The sequence below is a fragment of the Myxine glutinosa genome, chromosome 1, assembly GCF_964187855.1.
Source record: "Myxine glutinosa chromosome 1, kmMyxGlut1.1, whole genome shotgun sequence".
In the NCBI taxonomy this organism is placed as follows: domain Eukaryota; kingdom Metazoa; phylum Chordata; class Myxini; order Myxiniformes; family Myxinidae; genus Myxine; species Myxine glutinosa.
Window position 1 is genome coordinate 187,993,132 of NC_136261.1, and position 17,323 is coordinate 188,010,454.

General features: G+C 45.2%; 1 protein-coding gene across 1 annotated transcript in view; it reads right to left on the reverse strand.

Moving 5' to 3' along the window:
* Positions 1-5,095: 5,095 nt before the first annotated feature.
* The window catches only part of LOC137432155 (EH domain-containing protein 3), a 119,306-nt gene continuing 107,078 nt past the window's right edge, over positions 5,096-17,323 (reverse strand). The window contains exon 7 of the mRNA XM_068123868.2: positions 5,096-7,112. Within this exon, the coding sequence (XP_067979969.1) occupies positions 6,588-7,112 (525 nt within the window). The 3' untranslated portion in view covers positions 5,096-6,587. The remainder of the gene's footprint in view (positions 7,113-17,323) is intronic.

The following is a 17,323-nucleotide window of genomic DNA, read 5'->3' on the forward strand; positions in this document are numbered from 1 at the left end:
TAGTAGGTGCACCTTTTTCCTCTTCTGTAGAGATAGCTCACTGTGTCACATCCAGTCAGTATGTAGGTGCTGAGGAGCATGGATGTAAGATCTGCAGCTTCAACATCATACTTCACTGCCATGGCTTCAGCGATTGCATGAGCAGGTAGGTAGATATCCATCTTCTTCACCCATAGCTCCTGCAGGCCATCGAGGTGTGTGATGTAGTATATGCACATCATGATCATGTCTGTGTCAGTAGCCACCACTACAGCCCGTTTGTGGTGCAGATGTTGTACTGAGTATGCAATGTGGGCAAACATCCTGGTATCTGCCTCCTCATGCTTCTCACAGGACAGTTAGGGAAGCTCAACCTGCCAATCTGCTGACAACAGGACAGTGCGACCAGGATCACGGAAGATTCCACCAAGAATAAGTGTGCATCCTGCAGGAAGTTCAGGTACTTTACTTGCAGTTCATGGAAGGTGCTGCTCCCAAGATGTTGGTGATGCTGGATGAATGCCATGGCATCTACTACCATTACAACAGGCTTGTCGGACAGTGGCAGTCTGTCCACTTCCCTCCATGAGCTGCCAAGGGATGTCTTGATTGCAGCCAAGTAGTCGGCCTTGTTCCCTTTACGCATGGCATAACCTTGGTCAAGGGATGGATCTGGCTCAAACAGGGAGGCTGGGCAACTTGTCCACTCATGACTGAAGACCTCCACCTTCTGGTCTTCATCCAAATCCTGCACAAAGTACAGGTTTCGGACAACTGCACTCTTCCTCGTCGACCTTCTTGGCTTTGAGTGCCATTGACAGTGACTTTTTTGGCTTTGCTGCAAATGTGGCAAGTTTTATTGGGGCTATTTTCTCACTGTCTGTTTTTCTTGCTGCAGCCAGTGCCTCCAGTCCTTTTTCATGGGCGCTCACCAAGTCTGCAGATGCAGCTTTGTGGCCTGTTGAAAGGTTCATCAGCTCCTGTTCTTCACATGTGAATGGATTGATCATCTGGTTGTTGATATCTGTTATTTTCCTAACACTTTCAGTCTCCATTGTGCCTTGGCTGTTGGAGTCCTCATGGTGTTTGGTGTCATCCATATCCAGGTGTGCCATAGCCTTTGTCTGCTCTGACACTGCTGTCAGACTGGAAGAGCTCACAATTATTTCGCCATGGCCACAGGCTGCTGACTGATGCCAGTGAAGAGTTTTGTCTTGGTATCACGGTTGTAGGTTTTCTCGAGTGCCATGTCTGTCCAGACACCATTGAAACGACCTTCTGTTTGACGCACAGTGAACTGCCCATCCTTGAATTCCCTATGGATGTTCGGAGCCAGTGTAGGTAGGCTTCTCATTGCTTCTAGGTAGTAGGGCAGGCAGGATACATACTTGTAGTGGCCAGCACCTACAAGGTATGGTAACATCTTTTCTACTAAAGCCAGGTGTTCCTCCCACAGGCCTGCACGCTCAGCGTGGATGAACCGTTTCAGAATCATCACCATGTCCATGTACATTAACCATAGCTTTGTGGTAGGTGATGTACATACTTCATCAAACTCAACCATCAAACGTGACAGCTTTTTCAGTTGGTCGGTTGCATCAGCACATGTAGAAGATGCCTTCTCGACATCCTTTTCTGACGGGGCATCTAGGAGTAGCTGGACATTGATGGCAAGCACAGACATGCACTCCAGGTCTTTCTCTTCAATGATCAACCATCTGGCAAAATGCTTCCCAGTGTAGGGCGAACATGGCTGCATGCACCAGTGTGGGCACACAGCATTGCGTCGTAGTCTTTCCCACTGATCTTGTTTGCTGTTCCACGGAGACAGACATCAGCTTCTACCATGATGTCTTCGATTCCAGTGGCCTGCATCAAATACCCAATTGCTCCCAGGAAAGTTTGAGCAATATGGAAGCCACCCATGCGCAAGATAAGTTTGGCATACTTTTGGGGGTTCTTCTTTTGCAGACCCAGAACCACTTCATAGATTGCTTGGTCGCATGTGATGATGGTGAACTCTTGGCCCTGTTTTCTTGACACATCCATGCAGTACTGAACTGACTGTTCAACCACATCAGGGTCCCTTGGCCACAATTTTTTTTAGCAAGATGAAAATAATGAAAAAATGCAAATAAAAATAAAAATAAATAAAAATAAAATAAAATCGGGGGCGCTTTTGCATAAAAATGATTCTAAATCATTTGGAAAGGTTTTGTAAGTGTATTTCTCAACTTGATGTTGTCAACACATGTTCTGTGTATCTGGGATGCATTTATTGACAGCCTACACAACCCACTGAGGATTTAAAAAAAAAAAAAAACGTCACATTTTTCGGTCAAAAAATAAAGGCTGCATATACAAAAATGGCCACAAATTTTTTTCGCAAGGTTTCCGGCAGAGCAGACCTCTCATTCAGCGGACCTTAATGTCCAAATTAATAGAAAAACCACAAACAAAAAGTATAGCATGCCATGTCAGGTTCTCAAATTTTGGTGACTGGATCCCTGACTATCCAGGCATTCACACCCAACAACACCATCCTCCTCTGCTCCTCATTTACCATTCCCAGTGCTATGCCCCCCCCCCCCCCCCCCCAGATACTCAAACCTATTTCTTTAACTGATCTCCATTTCTTTTCTCTGCTGCCCGACCCACATCACTTCCATTCTCTCCATGCTCATTTCAGCCTATTCTTCTCAAATGCCTCCTTCCACTCCCCCAATACTTCCTGCATCACCTGCCCACTCCACCACAACAGATATCGTCCGCATACAATATCCTCCCCAGAATATCTCATGTTAAACCTTCCTGCTTACACACTCCATCACCATGATAAACAGGAGTGGGCCGAGTGAGCTTTCCTGCCTGTTCACATCAAACGCCTCTGACATCCCAGGACCAACCAAACTCTTCCCTTCATTCCCTTGTACATACCTTCCACCAATCCAACTTCTGTTTATGGCACTCCCATCCACCTTGGTGTCGCCATCACCATCTCTCTCGGGACAGTGTCGTAGGCCTTCTCCAGATCCACAACTCCCAATGCCATTTCAACTTGCACTTCCAACTTCTTCACCAGCTGTCTCAACATGAACATCCCATCTGTCGTTTATCTACCCTTTCTAAACACACCGCTCTTCTCCTTCTCCACACCCTTCCTTATCCTCCCGTCCAAAATCCTCTTCAGCACCTTCATGACATCACCAGAGTGTGTAACGTCCCTGTACTTCCCTGGATCTTGAACATCCCCCTTCCATATTGGCACAATTAATCCTGTCCTCCAACCTCTCCAATTGAACCATATCTCACATACAGTGCATTCAGAAAGTATTCAGACCCCTGCACTTTTTCACATTTTATGTTGCAGCCTTATACTGAAATCGTTTAAATTCATTTTTCCCTCATCAATCTCACTCAATACCCCATAATGACAAAGAGAAAACAGGATTTTAGAAAGTTTTGCAAATTTATTAAAAAGAAAAAACTGAAATATCACATTTACATAAGTATTCATACCCTTTGCTATGACACTTCAAATTTAGCTCAGGTGCCTCCCATTTCTCTTGATCATCTTTGAGATGTTTCTACACCTTGATTGGAGTCCACCTGTTCAATTCAATTGATTGGACATGATTTGGAAAGGCACACACCTGTCTATATAAGGTCTCACAGCTGACAATGCATATCAGAGCAAAAACCAAGCCATGAGGTAGAAGGAACTGCCTGCAGAGCTCAGAGACAGGATTGTGTCGAGGCACAGATCTGGGGAAGCCTACAAAAAAATTTTCTGCTGCATTGAAGGTTCCCAAGAGCACAGTGGCCTCCATAATTCTTAAATGGAAGAAGTTTGGAACAACCAGGACTCTTCCTCGAGCTGGCCGCCCGGCCAAACTGAGCAATCGGGGGAGAAGAGCCTTGGTAATAGAGGTGATGAAGAACCCGATGATCACTCTGGCTGAGCTCCAGAGATCCTGTGTGGAGATGGGAGAAACTTCCAGAAGGACAACCATCACTGCAACAGTCCACCGATCTGGGCTTTATGGCAGAGTGGCCAGACGGAAGCCTCTTCTCAGTGAAAGACACATGAAAGACCACAGAATCTTGTTTCTCAGTCTGAGAGTCCTTTAGGTGCTTTTTTGAAAACCCCAATCAGGCTTTCATGTGTCTTTCACTGAGGAGAGGCTTCCGTCTGGCCACTCTGCCATAAAGCCCAGATCGGTGGAGTGTTGGTGATGGTTGTCCTTGGTAGACAGGTGTGTGCCTTTCCAAATCATGTCCAATCAATTGAATTTACCACAGGTGGACTCCAATCAAGGTGTAGAAACATCTCAAAGATGATCAAGAGAAATGGGAGGCACCTGAGCTAAATTTCAAGTGTCATAGCAAAGGGTATGAATACTTATGTAAATGTGATATTTTAGTTTTTTTCTTTTTAATAAATTTGCAAAACTTTCTAAAATCCTGTTTTCTCTTTGTCATTATGGGGTATTGAGTGTAGATTGATGAGGGAAAAATGAATTTAAACGATTTCAGTATAAGGCTGCAACATAACAAAATGTGAAAAAGTGAAGGGGTCTGAATACTTTCTGAATTCACTGTACATTCCACCTCTTAGTGCACCTGACTCAGACTTCTCCCGCTACAATCATCATCTCTGTACACACAACGCCTGGCACCCTTCCCTTTTTACCCTCTTCAATGCCGTCCACACTTCCTCTTCCATAATATCCACCAGCTCCACACAACTAGGTAGCTGCAGCTCACCGTTGCTACCTTCCTGGTTCAACAGCTCTTTGAAATATCCTTCCCACACATTCAATACCATACCCCTGTCTGTCACTAGCCTCCCGCCACCATGCTTAATCACCTCCCAATCTCCCTTCACCAGCTTAATCTGAAATCAAATTTTGAACTCGTTTATCCTAAAACTTTGGTCTTATTGGATGCCGAAGTATTATTACAGGAACATCATCTCGATATCATCATCCGATATGAAAATGTCAGTAAACTGCAGGATACTACTAATAAATGCACAATTTAGCCATATAAATACAGGTTTGGAGAATTTTGAAAGTTTAACCCACAAAGGATACAAGTGCCAAAAACAAGTCGATCGAGGCAAAGCTAAACAATGGTTTTATTGGACAAGGTTTGTACACATTCAAAAGGACAAACTCAGTCTTGGTGACAAATAACCCAACAGTTCACAGTGCTTCGAGGTGGCGGAGAACATCTTCAAGTGAAAGATGGAATGGCAAAGCTAAACAACAAAAATGCACAAATTCCATCGCATTTCATCTCTGGTGTTCAAGTGAATTTATTTTTGTTCCTTCTCCCCTTTAATAGTTTATCCAAAAAAACATGTTAAGAGCAGGGTCCCGCAGAGAAAGTGGAGAGGATAAAATATTGGAGTATATTGTCGATGCAATAATATTGTTATACAAGATCGCAAAGGAACCAACAGTCTAGACGGTTGATGGCAATAACACCTCATACGATGGTCGGATGGTGGTATCCAGGAAGCCTACGCAATATTGATGAAGCATTCCGAAATCAGTTATGTTAGCAATGAAAGGGTAACCAATAGCACCTTCTCAGATAGAGAGTCCACAGCTCATAAAACAACCCAAGACTCTGCTGCAAACGTTTATCAACTTTGTTCAAATTCTGTGCATTCTGACTCACACCATGAAGGATTAGGACCCCCAAGATGAGACGGTGTTGTCATCGTGATGTCAGCATGTGTATGCATGATAAATAAATCCCCTTGAACCATTGCAGGATAAAGAGCACCCACCATAGCGATGATAATAAAATTCTCACTTCAGTGAAAGATCTACCATACGTTTACTTTACACGTTTTGGAATGACTTCTTTGTGATTCAAATCCCAGTTCCTTGTAATATAGTATGAGCAGGATTCGGAGGAACACTTGCGGTAGATAGTTAAAAGCCCACTTTCGAAGATAATCTGCTAACTTAATAGGCCAAGTCTAAATAATGGTTAAAACTCAGCATGGCCAAATATTCTGGATATTAACGAAGTACAGGTGCTAAGATAGCACAGCTCACTGCTTTGGGCTCGAGTTTAAGACTTCATCGTGAAGGTAAACGGTACATTCACACTACACAGGCCTTGCCTAGATCGACAGGGTAAAGCAGACTGATTTTCTCAAACCAAAGCACGGGTGAAGTGCTGCGGCATCTCGTGTCTGTCTATTGATTGCGAGGAGAGGGGACGGTGGGTGTAGGGGGGAACGAACTTGCGACTGACGAACTCACTCAGCCCAAAGCAGTGAATGACCGTCCAAAATCACCAAATGCCGAATCTTTTCGCACAACTGAGTCCCAGATGATCGGCATCCAAATGATGTGGGAGAAACCACCAGTAGAATAGTGCAAGAAAGCAAAACAGTTTATCCACAAAGAAAAAAAGTGTCTTAAAATAATTTTACAATTTTGTTGCTGAAAATCAAGGCCTCCGCAAAAACAAAAACGCAAAACAGCCATCAGATAAAGCAAATACTTTGCAATTTTGCTGGTTCTTGTCAACTTAACTCAACCACCCAATGCATCCAAAGTTGCAACTTCCACTTCTTGCCACCACTAAATAATGGCTCTTTTTGACGGTGGCACGAGGTGCTTCGGAAGAGCAGTGGGAAGTTCGTAGCCTTCCTGCTTGACTCGAATGAGATGATGAGCAAGAGCAAACTCTTCGTCGTCCAGCATGCCATCATGATCCACATCTGCGAGCTTCCAGATCCTTCCGAGGGTCGTATTTGGCAATTTTGACTTGAGCATCTCGGCCTTGGCATTTGCACCAGAGATTTTCCCATCGACAGGTGAAAGCTTGTAGAAGATTTCATCATATTTGGGTTTATCACGTGCAACCACCCACTCTTCGTCATCCAACCCTTCTGAAGCTCCCTCGCCATAGCCCAGCTTGAAAGGGCCATCACGTGTACTCTCAAAAGCACCACCACGAACACCATTCTCAGACATGTGAGTTTCCTCCTCACGCACAAGTTTCATGAATTCGGCGATGTCTTTCGACAGCATCTTGTCCACAGTCTCCAATAACTTGAGATTCAACGGCTTGAAGCGTGTGAAGTCTACCCCTTGTAGCAGCTCCTGAAAAAACAAACCCCCAGGCAGCAAAGTTTATAGAAAAAGCCAGGTTGTGAAGGAGAATAAACAAAACATTCATACATATATGGAAATGCATTGCATCGTCCATTTTAATTGGTCAAAGCCACAATAAGTATTCCAAAAATTTTGTTATCCAAAATTAGCATTGGTCCAAGCAAAACAAGAAAGGAGAATTTAAATTGCTAATACACCTCTGAGATATCTACCATCCTCATACAATTGCAAGGTGCATCCAATGGACTTGAAAACACATCAGGGGCCATCCATCAATTGCACTGACATAGGAGCATGCGGATAAAGGTTAAGGGAGAGATATGGCTCGAATGCAGTATGTGGGGTCAAACTTTGACATGTATTTGACACAAACTCACTTTCGAAGATAATCTGCTAACTTAATAGGCCAGGTCTAAACAGTGACTAACACTGGCTGCCAATTTTTATCCTTTGGGAGGAAAAATACTTTTTACGAAAGCAAAACATTTTGGCACCATTTATGCACAAAACAGGAAAGCATTCAATACCACAGGAGACGTATTTAGTTGAAACGGGGTCACTCGGTTCAGCAGCAAACACTCTCAATCATAAACTGGTGCAAATCAAAGGCATAATTTTCAGGAACAAAATGGTTGCTGGGAAGGAAATTCTGATGTCTGCCTTAACCCAACGACTTGGATCACGTTCACAAGGAACCGTCTGTTTTGAGCTGCAGTACAAACACCGCCTCATGAGGTAGAGTTCAATGTCCAACAAAGGGAAGCACAACAATAACATAACACAACATTAGAAAGCACAACATTAGAAGCACAACATTAGAAGCACAACATTAGAAAGAGTCGACAATACAGTGACTTACACAAATAGAAGTCGACAATACACCTTGTCCAATATACAAACAAGCATTACCTGCTCACTCACAAGTATTGTATTAAATGAGGTCTCTCTGTCTGTCTTCTATGCACTTCTGAACCATTAGGGAATGAATGAATGAATGAATGATCGTTTTTAGGCCATTTTCCCCGCTAGAGCGGGGGTTAGCCTTGCGGGCCCCATGACAATCATGGTTCCCTGTTTGACGCAATGTTTTTTTTATGGCCGGATGCCCTTCCTGGCGCCAACCCTTAGTCGCCTCTTACGATGCGCAGGGATACGGTGTACCTATTCTAAACCGGGGTACACACCAAGATTAGGGAAAGATGAAAACTGGTGGTTGTATTCGGGAAGGTTTTATGCAGTAAAAAAACAATAATAATAAAAATTCATGGTCCCATGGGTTTAGGGTGAAAGAGCACCCAATTATCTCGATGTAAATATGTATGCAAGAGGGGTATAACAAGTCATACAAACCACCCCAGTTCTGTGGGAATTTACCCTTCAATAGGGACATGTTCTTCACTAGTGTGTACAATATATTTTTTTCACAAGGATTTGAATAGTTGTACAATTATACACACAAATGGACAAAAAACAACAACAAAAAAAAAAAACACCATCCAGGAACACTGTCAAACCTTGACAGCAAACATCTAAGGTGGAAAATCAAGCTCACTTGTTGCAATCTTCCTTCATACCTTTAGTAAAGCAATCACTTTCATGACGTATTATACACAACAGTTCCAATAATGCATACATTTTAGGGTAATTATATTTTAATGATTTTATTTGCCAAATAATTGTCACCGATTGATATAGAATCATTTCCCAGCAGTTTTGCATGGAAAGTATGTGGTTTGTTTTGTTGAGATAGGCAGTACTGAGATGCAAAGACTGAATAATGTACTGAAATACAAGATTTGCCCAAAAACAAATATACAGTCACGTGAAAAAGTAAGTACACCCCATGTAAAGTTTTGACTTTTTCAACATATTTCAACATGCAGCTATTTGATCTTAATTTCAACAATATTGATAGATAAAGGTGATATAATATAACAAATATCATGAAACATTTACATTTTGTAGTCCATTGTATAATTTAAATAAACATAAATGCAAATTTCGCATGTGGAAAAAGTAAGTACACCCCTCCATTTATCACGACTTCAAATACCTAAAATTAGAATCAGGTGCACCAGCTCAGGTGCAAATGATTAGAACATCGTTGGAGAGGACCTTGGAGGAACCTGTCTTATTTAAATCTCAGACATTTAGTTTGGTTTGCTCTTTGTTGTTGAAGTGTGCAGCGTCACCATGCCTCGATCAAAAGAGGTCTCTGAGGCCTTCAGAAAGAAGGTTATAGATGCCTACGTGTCTGGGAAGGGATTTAAAAAGATCTCAAAACAATTTGAAATCAATCATTCGACTGATTGGAATCTTCTCCACTCGTAGTTGATCTTCCGAACAACTGACAACTTGTTCAGGCCAGGCCGCCCCAGCAAGTTCAGCCCAAGAGCAGACCGCAAGATGCTGAAAGAAGTCTCTAAAAACCCCAGAATGTCATCACGGGACCTACAGGTAGCTCTTGCCACTGTTGATGTCAAAGTGCACGAGTCTACCATTAGAAAGAGGCTGCACAAATTTGATCTACATGGGAGGTGTGCCAGGAGGAAACCTTTGCTGTCCAGAAAGAACATCAGGGCAAGACTAAAGTTTGCCAATGAATACCGAGGCAAAGACCAGCACTTCTGGAACAATGTGCTCTGGACAGATGAGTCAAAGGTGCGCTATTTGGTCGCGGTACCAGAAGACATGTTTGGCGAAAACCAAAGACAGCATTTGACCACAAGAACCAGATACCAACTGTAAAGCATGGTGGTGGAAATATTATGTTGGGACAGCTTTGCTGCATCAGGGCCTGGGCAGCTCACCATCATAGAATCCACTATGAATTCTTCATTGTACCAGAGGGTGCTTGAGGATAATGTGAGGCCATCTGTCGGAAAGTTGAAGCTCAACCGAAGGTGGACCTTGCAACATGACAATGACCCTAAACATACCAGTAAATCCACCAAGGAATGGCTGAATAGAAAGAAATGGAGGGTTCTGGAATGGCCAAGTCAAAGCCCGGATCTAAATCTCATCGAGATGTTGTGGGGGGATTTGAAACGAGCTGTGCATGCAAGAAACCCGTCAAACATCGCAGAGCTGAAAGAATTCTGCATGGAGGAGTGGGCAAAAATTTCTCCCAGTCGATGTCAGAGACTGGTAGACAGTTATAAGAAACGCCTACTTGAGGTTGTTTCTGCCAAAGGGGGCAATACCACCTATTAGAGCCAAGGGTGTACTTACTTTTTCCAAATGCGAAATTTGCATTTATGTTTATTTAAATTATACAATGGACTACAAAATGTAAATGTTTTGTGATATTTGTTATATTATATCACCTTCATCTATCAATATTGTTGAAATGAAGATCAAATAGCTGTATGTTGAAATATGTTGAAAAAGTCAAAACTTTACATGGGGTGTACTTACTTTTTCACGTGACTGTATGTGTGTGTGTGTGTGTGTGTGTGTGTATGTGTATATATATATATATATATATATATATATATATATATATACATTATAAAACAGGAGTGTCTGTCTCCAAACTAATCCCTCAGTTTTGGGGTGAGCCCCGCCAAACCTCCTGTGGAACGTTTTGGGGTCCCAGTGGATGTTGTGAGGTAGGTAGGAGGTTTCTAAAATTCCTCAGAAAAATTATGATTTTGAAATTAACTCCATACGAACCTGCCGCGAATCCGGAAGTGGACAGATGACGGCAATGAACTGGTTTGATAATATCCCAATACATTAAAAACATTTAAAACTATTTTGTTAAAGTATAAATTTATATTTGGAAGACGTTTCGGGAACTGAGTGGCATGCTGACGAGGAGGGGAGTGTCGTTGAAGCTGAAGGGAAAGGTGTATGCTGCATGTGTGTGAAGTGTTATGATTTATGGGAGCGAGATATGGGTAATGAACGTAGAGCAGCAACGAAGGCTGGAAAGGGTGGAAATGCGAATGGTTCGGTGGATGTGCGGAGTATCGTTGAGAGAGAGGAAGACAAATGATGAATTGCAAAAGATGATGGGAATAGATGATGGGATGATGGGAAATATTGATGCTGTGAAGAGAAACAGGTCGAGATGGTTTGGTCATGTGTTGAGGAAGGATGAAAGTGACTGGTTGAGAAGAGTGATGGAAATGAATGTAGAAGGAAGTAGACGGGGAAGACCAAGAAAGACTTGGCCAAAGATGGTGGAAGAAGAAATGCGGGCAAGGGGGTTAACAAGGGGAGATGCAGAAAATAGGGCAAAATGGAGTCGATAGTCATGGGGACCGCAAGGCTAACCCCCACTCTCGGAGGGAAAATGGCCTTAAAATGCCTGTTGTTTGTTGTTGTATAAATTTATAATTGGAATGACGTTTGGAATTAAGTGAATACAATTACGATTTTGAATTCTTAATTGTATTCACCCAACCGTACGAACTACTTCACATCTGGATTTAAATATTTGTTTATGTCACGAATGTTGGTAAAAGTTTATTTTTATATTAATGCTATTTAATTTGTGATTTGAGTTATGTTGTTTGGAATGAAAAAGGAGATATCGAGTTCAAGTGAACGACGAAATGCCGTGACGGTTTCTACTTTCTAAGCGTGACATCCGTGGTAAGGGTATAGAACCATTCAAAAAGGTAAGGTTTTTAGTGGAAGTCCTTCACGAACCTGCTGTCCATGCTTGATGTTCGACTGAAGGTGCTACAGGAATGTGGAATTTATTGGTTTCATGCTTTAGCATTCAGTTTCTGCATGGCCTCCCACCCATGAACGTAGAGCAGCAACCAGCAAGTGGTGGTGTTGTCCTGTGTTATGTTGTGCTGTCTTGTGTTGTGTTGTCTCGTCACTTAACTACTTTCTCAAACTTTTGTGAAATCATACCAAACTTCTGGTATGCACATATCTCTCCCGTCGGTATGCCCTAAGGTTTTTTTTGTTTGTTTTTTTTTCGAATTTTTTGTATTTTTTATTTTGGAATTTTGGGGGGGGAAATTTTTTTTTTCAACTTAAGTTTTCAACCTCAATTGTTTATAAAATGTGATATCACGTATATTACAAATACATTTGTGCAAAATAATTGTTTGAATTATGATTGGTTTAAACCATGACAAAACGGCAACTCGGGTACAGTCATTCATCTATATATCTACACATCTGGGCGGTGTCTGTGTTCTCACTTAACAACTCCCTCAAACTTTTGTTTCCGTGGTTGTGAAGTGTTTATAATAACGTTGTGGTGGTTTTGAATCACGTCGTGGTGAGGTGTTTTTAAAATCACGTGGTGGTGAGGTGTTTTGAATTACGTGGTGGTGAGGTGTTTTTAATTTCGTGGCTGTGAGGTGTTTTTAATTTCGTGGCTGTGAGGTGTTTTTAATTTCGTGGCTGTGAGGTGTTTTTAATTTCGTGGCTGTGAGGTGTTTTTAATTTCATGGCTGTGAGGTGTTTTTAATTTCGTGGCTGTGAGGTGTTTTTAATTTCGTGGCTGTGAGGTGTTTTTAATTTCGTGGCTGTGAGGTGTTTTTAATTTCGTGGCTGTGAGGTGTTTTTAATTTCGTGGCTGTGAGGTGTTTTTAATTTCGTGGCTGTGAGGTGTTTTTAATTTCGTGGCTGTGAGGTGTTTTTAATTTCGTGGCTGTGAGGTGTTTTTAATTTCGTGGCTGTGAGGTGTTTTTAATTTCGTGGCTGTGAGGTGTTTTTAATTTCGTGGCTGTGAGGTGTTTTTAATTTCGTGGCTGTGAGGTGTTTTTAATTTCATGGCTGTGAGGTGTTTTTAATTTCGTGGCTGTGAGGTGTTTTTAATTTCGTGGCTGTGAGGTGTTTTTAATTTCGTGGCTGTGAGGTGTTTTTAATTTCGTGGCTGTGAGGTGTTTTTAATTTCGTGGCTGTGAGGTGTTTTTAATTTCGTGGCTGTGAGGTGTTTTTAATTTCGTGGCTGTGAGGTGTTTTAAATAACGTGGATGTGAGGTGTTTTCAATTTCGTGGCTGTGAGGTGTTTTCAATTTCGTGGCTGTGAGGTGTTTTCAATTTCGTGGCTGTGAGGTGTTTTCAATTTCGTGGCTGTGAGGTGTTTTCAATTTCGTGGCTGTGAGGTGTTTTCAATTTCGTGGCTGTGAGGTGTTTTCAATTTCGTGGCTGTGAGGTGTTTTCAATTTCGTGGCTGTGAGGTGTTTTCAATTTCGTGGCTGTGAGGTGTTTTCAATTTCGTGGCTGTGAGGTGTTTTCAATTTCGTGGCTGTGAGGTGTTTTCAATTTCGTGGCTGTGAGGCGTTTTCAATTTCGTGGCTGTGAGGTGTTTTCAATTTCGTGGCTGTGAGGTGTTTTTATTACGTGGCTGTGAGGTGTTTTCAATTTCGTGGCTGTGAGGTGTTTTTATTACGTGGCTGTGAGGTGTTTTTAATTTCGTGGCTGTGAGGTGCTTTCAATTTCGTGGCTGTGAGGTGCTTTCAATTTCGTGGCTGTAAGGTGCTTCCAATTTCGTGGCTGTGAGGTGTTTTAAATGACGTGGCTGTGAGGTGTTTTTATTACGTGTGTTATGGCTGTGAGGTGTTTTTATTACGTGTGTTATGGCTGTGAGGTGTTTTCAATTTCGTGGCTGTGAGGTGTTTTAAATGACGTGGTTGTGAGGTGTTTTTATTACGTGTGTTATGGCTGTGAGGTGTTTTTATTACGTGTGTTATGGCTGTGAGGTGTTTTCAATTTCGTGGCTGTGAGGTTTTTTAATTTCGTGGCTGTGAGGTGTAGTGAAATCGTATTCGTACTGAACCCGGGGTGATGCTCGCTGCTCATTGACACCGCTAGGGGCGTGACTATAAGACCCGCTGCTGCGGACGGTGCTCCGAGACTTCTCCTGTGACACATTACATCTGGTAGACTCGCTAACGGTACGCCAGCATAGAATATCCAGCTTGCTTGCATTGAATGTTATGAATGGTCCCATGTGATGCCACATCGTATACTTATTGCATTTCCTGCATTACAGGATGATGTCATGATATAAATGGAATTAAACCACAAGTTGGACTAAAGTTGTGTGGACCTGATTGGTTTTCCACAACACTTAATTCCATTTATATCTACCGACATGGCTGGCAACAAGACGCTGGCGGTTGCCGTATTCTGCGCCGACCCGCAAGCCCCGGATGGTGGCTTTTAACTGAAGCACTGGCTCAGAACATTGGAGAATCATTTCGAGGAGCCTGAGACCGCGCCGACGGCTGCCGCGAAGCTAGCAACGCTTCATTCAAAAATCGACTACAAGGTGTACAATTCCATCGCTCAATTCGCGACGTATGACCTCTCGATCGCGGAGCTCAAACGGCTGTACATAAAGGAAAAAAGCCCGGTGTATGCACGATATTTGCTGCTAACGCGACGTCAGCAACCCAACGAGGCGATGGACCACTACGCCCAGGAGCTCCGGCAGCTCTTGCTGGACAGCATCAAGGAGCCACGGACTCCCGCGCAGTCTCAGGATGATCTTCTTTTAGATGCCTTTATTGCAGGGGTCTCCTCCCAGGAACTAAGGCTCAAGCTCCTAGAGAAGACCGACCTGACCTTCGCTACGCCACTCGAGCAAGGGAAAGTATACACCAAAGCGCGGATGCAATCGAACACCTATGATCGCACGCGCCTCTTGGCGGGCACTACACTACACGCCCGGCCGGAGAGTGCTACTGCCGAGGACGCGGACCTGCTCGCGGAACTCCGGGATGCTCCGGAGGAAGACCCAGTCCTGACGGCTGCCGCTACGGCCAGACCCAAGGCCTTACGCGGGGCCGCATGCTTTTTCTGTGGGGGGCCACGCCATGCCCGGCCCGTGTGTCCGGCACGAGACGCTATATGCCATTTGTGCTCGCAAAAGGGACATTACGCGAAAGTGTGCAGGAAAACGGCACGCGGTTCGCGGCTCATTGAATCGCGCGGTCGCGGTTCCGCTTTACACAGCTGGATGCCTACCCCCTTCCGGGGATGGACGCGCTGGTGCAACAGGTGTCCCAGTATTCGGTCTATAGCACTCTCGATCTCCGTAGTGCGTACCACCAGATCCCTATCTCTAGGGCGGATCGTATCTATACCGCTTTTGAGTCGGGGCAGCGGTTGTACCAATTTACGCGATTGCCTTTTGGGGTAACGAACGGGGTTCTTGTTTCCAGAGGGCCATGGATGACCTCATTGCGCGGGAGCACTTAACCGATGTTTTCGTCTACCTCGATAATCTTACGGTTTGTGGATATGACCAAGGGCACCATGATGCTAATCTGAAGCGCTTCCTTGAGGTCGCGCAGAGGTATCACTTAACTATGAACGAGGATAAGTGCCAATACTCCCTACGCACGATAGATCTTCTGGGGTACACCGTGACCCATGGCTCTGTCGCTCCGGATAAGGAGCGTCTGCGACCTTTGCTCGACATGGCCCCTCCCTGTGATCGGGCGTCCCTGAAGCGCGCCCTCGGGCTATTCGCCCATTACTCCAAATGGGTGCAAAATTTCTCCGCGAAACTTCGCCCCCTCGTGGCCTGCGACACCTTCCCACTGAGTCCGGCCGCATTGGCGGCCTTTGAAGGCCTTAAGGCCGACATCGCCCGAGCCGCCGTGGCGACAATCGACGAGAGCGGATCTTTCGTCCTCGAAAGTGACGCCTCGGATCAGGCCATCGCGGCGACCCTCTCCCAAGGGGGGCGTCCCGTGGCTTTCTTTTCACGGACTCTTACCACCGCTGAGCGGAGACACTCGTCCGTCGAAAAGGAAGCGTATGCGATCGTCGAGTCTATTCGGCGATGGCGCCCGTACTTACTCGGGCGGTGCTTCCAAATCATCACGGACCAGCAAAGCGTTGCGTTCATGTACGACACCTTACACGCCCAGAGCACTAAGAATGAGAAAATCACTCGCTGGCGTATCGAACTCGCCGACTTCTGTTACACCATCAAATATCGCCCGGGGAAGGATAACCGGGCCGCCGATGCCTTATCACGACCGGCTACATGCGCGGGTATCACCTCTTTGGAGGGCCTACGGGTGCTGCATGCCACTGCGGGCCATCCCGGCGTAACGCGTTTCACTCATTTTGTGCGGCGTGGCAATCTCCCATACTCGATTGACGATATCCGCCGTATCTGTCGCGACTGCGCTATCTGCGCGGAAATCAAACCGCGTTTCTATAACCCTCCCATGGGGACTCTGGTTAAGGCTACGCGACCGTGGGAACGCTTGGCGATGGATTTCAAGGGCCCATTGCCGGTGTCGAGCGGCTCTCGCTATCTGCTCACTATCGTCGATGAGTACTCGCGATTCCCCTTTGCTTATACGTGCGCGGACATGACTGCTGCCACGGTGATGCGATGCTTACAGAACTTGTTCTCAATGTTCGGGTACCCGGCCTATGTCCATACCGACCGGGGTGCGGTCTTCTTGTCTCAGGAGGTGCGCGGCTATCTGCTCCAAAATAACATTGCTTCTAGTTACACCACGCCGTACAGACCCCAGGCTAATGGGCAGATCAAACGCTTCAACGGGATTATCTGGAGGGCCGTCATGCTCAACCTCCGGACCCTCGGCCGGAGCCTCGATAAATGGGCTTGGTCGCTACCTGCGGCGTTGAACTCGATCAGGGCTCTCCTGTGTACGGCAACCAACCAAACTCCCCACGAGCGACTTTTCCACCACCCCAGGAGCACGGGGTGTATATGGTCTTTGCCCAGTTGGCTCGCTGGGCCCGGGCCGGCCTACCTTAAACGGGCGGTTCGCGCGAGCAAGTACGACCCCCTAGTGGACAAAGTGCAGATTCTCCAGGCTAATCCTGAGCATGCTCGTGTGATGACGACTGATGGCCGTGAGACTACTGTCTCCGTCCGTCACCTTGCCCCTTGCGGGGTCGCCGACCTGAGTAGGGAATCGGACGGACCGACCGAACCCATCTATGAGACTATGGCCTCTCCTGACGCTCCCATCGCCGAAAGTCTACCGACTCTCCCCTCGCCGGGTCTACCTGGGCCCGACGACTTGGAGTTACCCCCTTCGTCACCCGACCCTGATGGCGCCTCCGACGCCGGGGACACAGGGATACGTGATGCCGTACCCGGGGAATTTCGGAGGCGTGCTGGCAGAGAAATTCGCCGCCCGGCCCGATACGGTTGGGTCGACTGATGTTCCGCACCCTGTTCGTGCTGACGCTCGCTCGCTTCTAGCCGCACCGCCGTATAATTC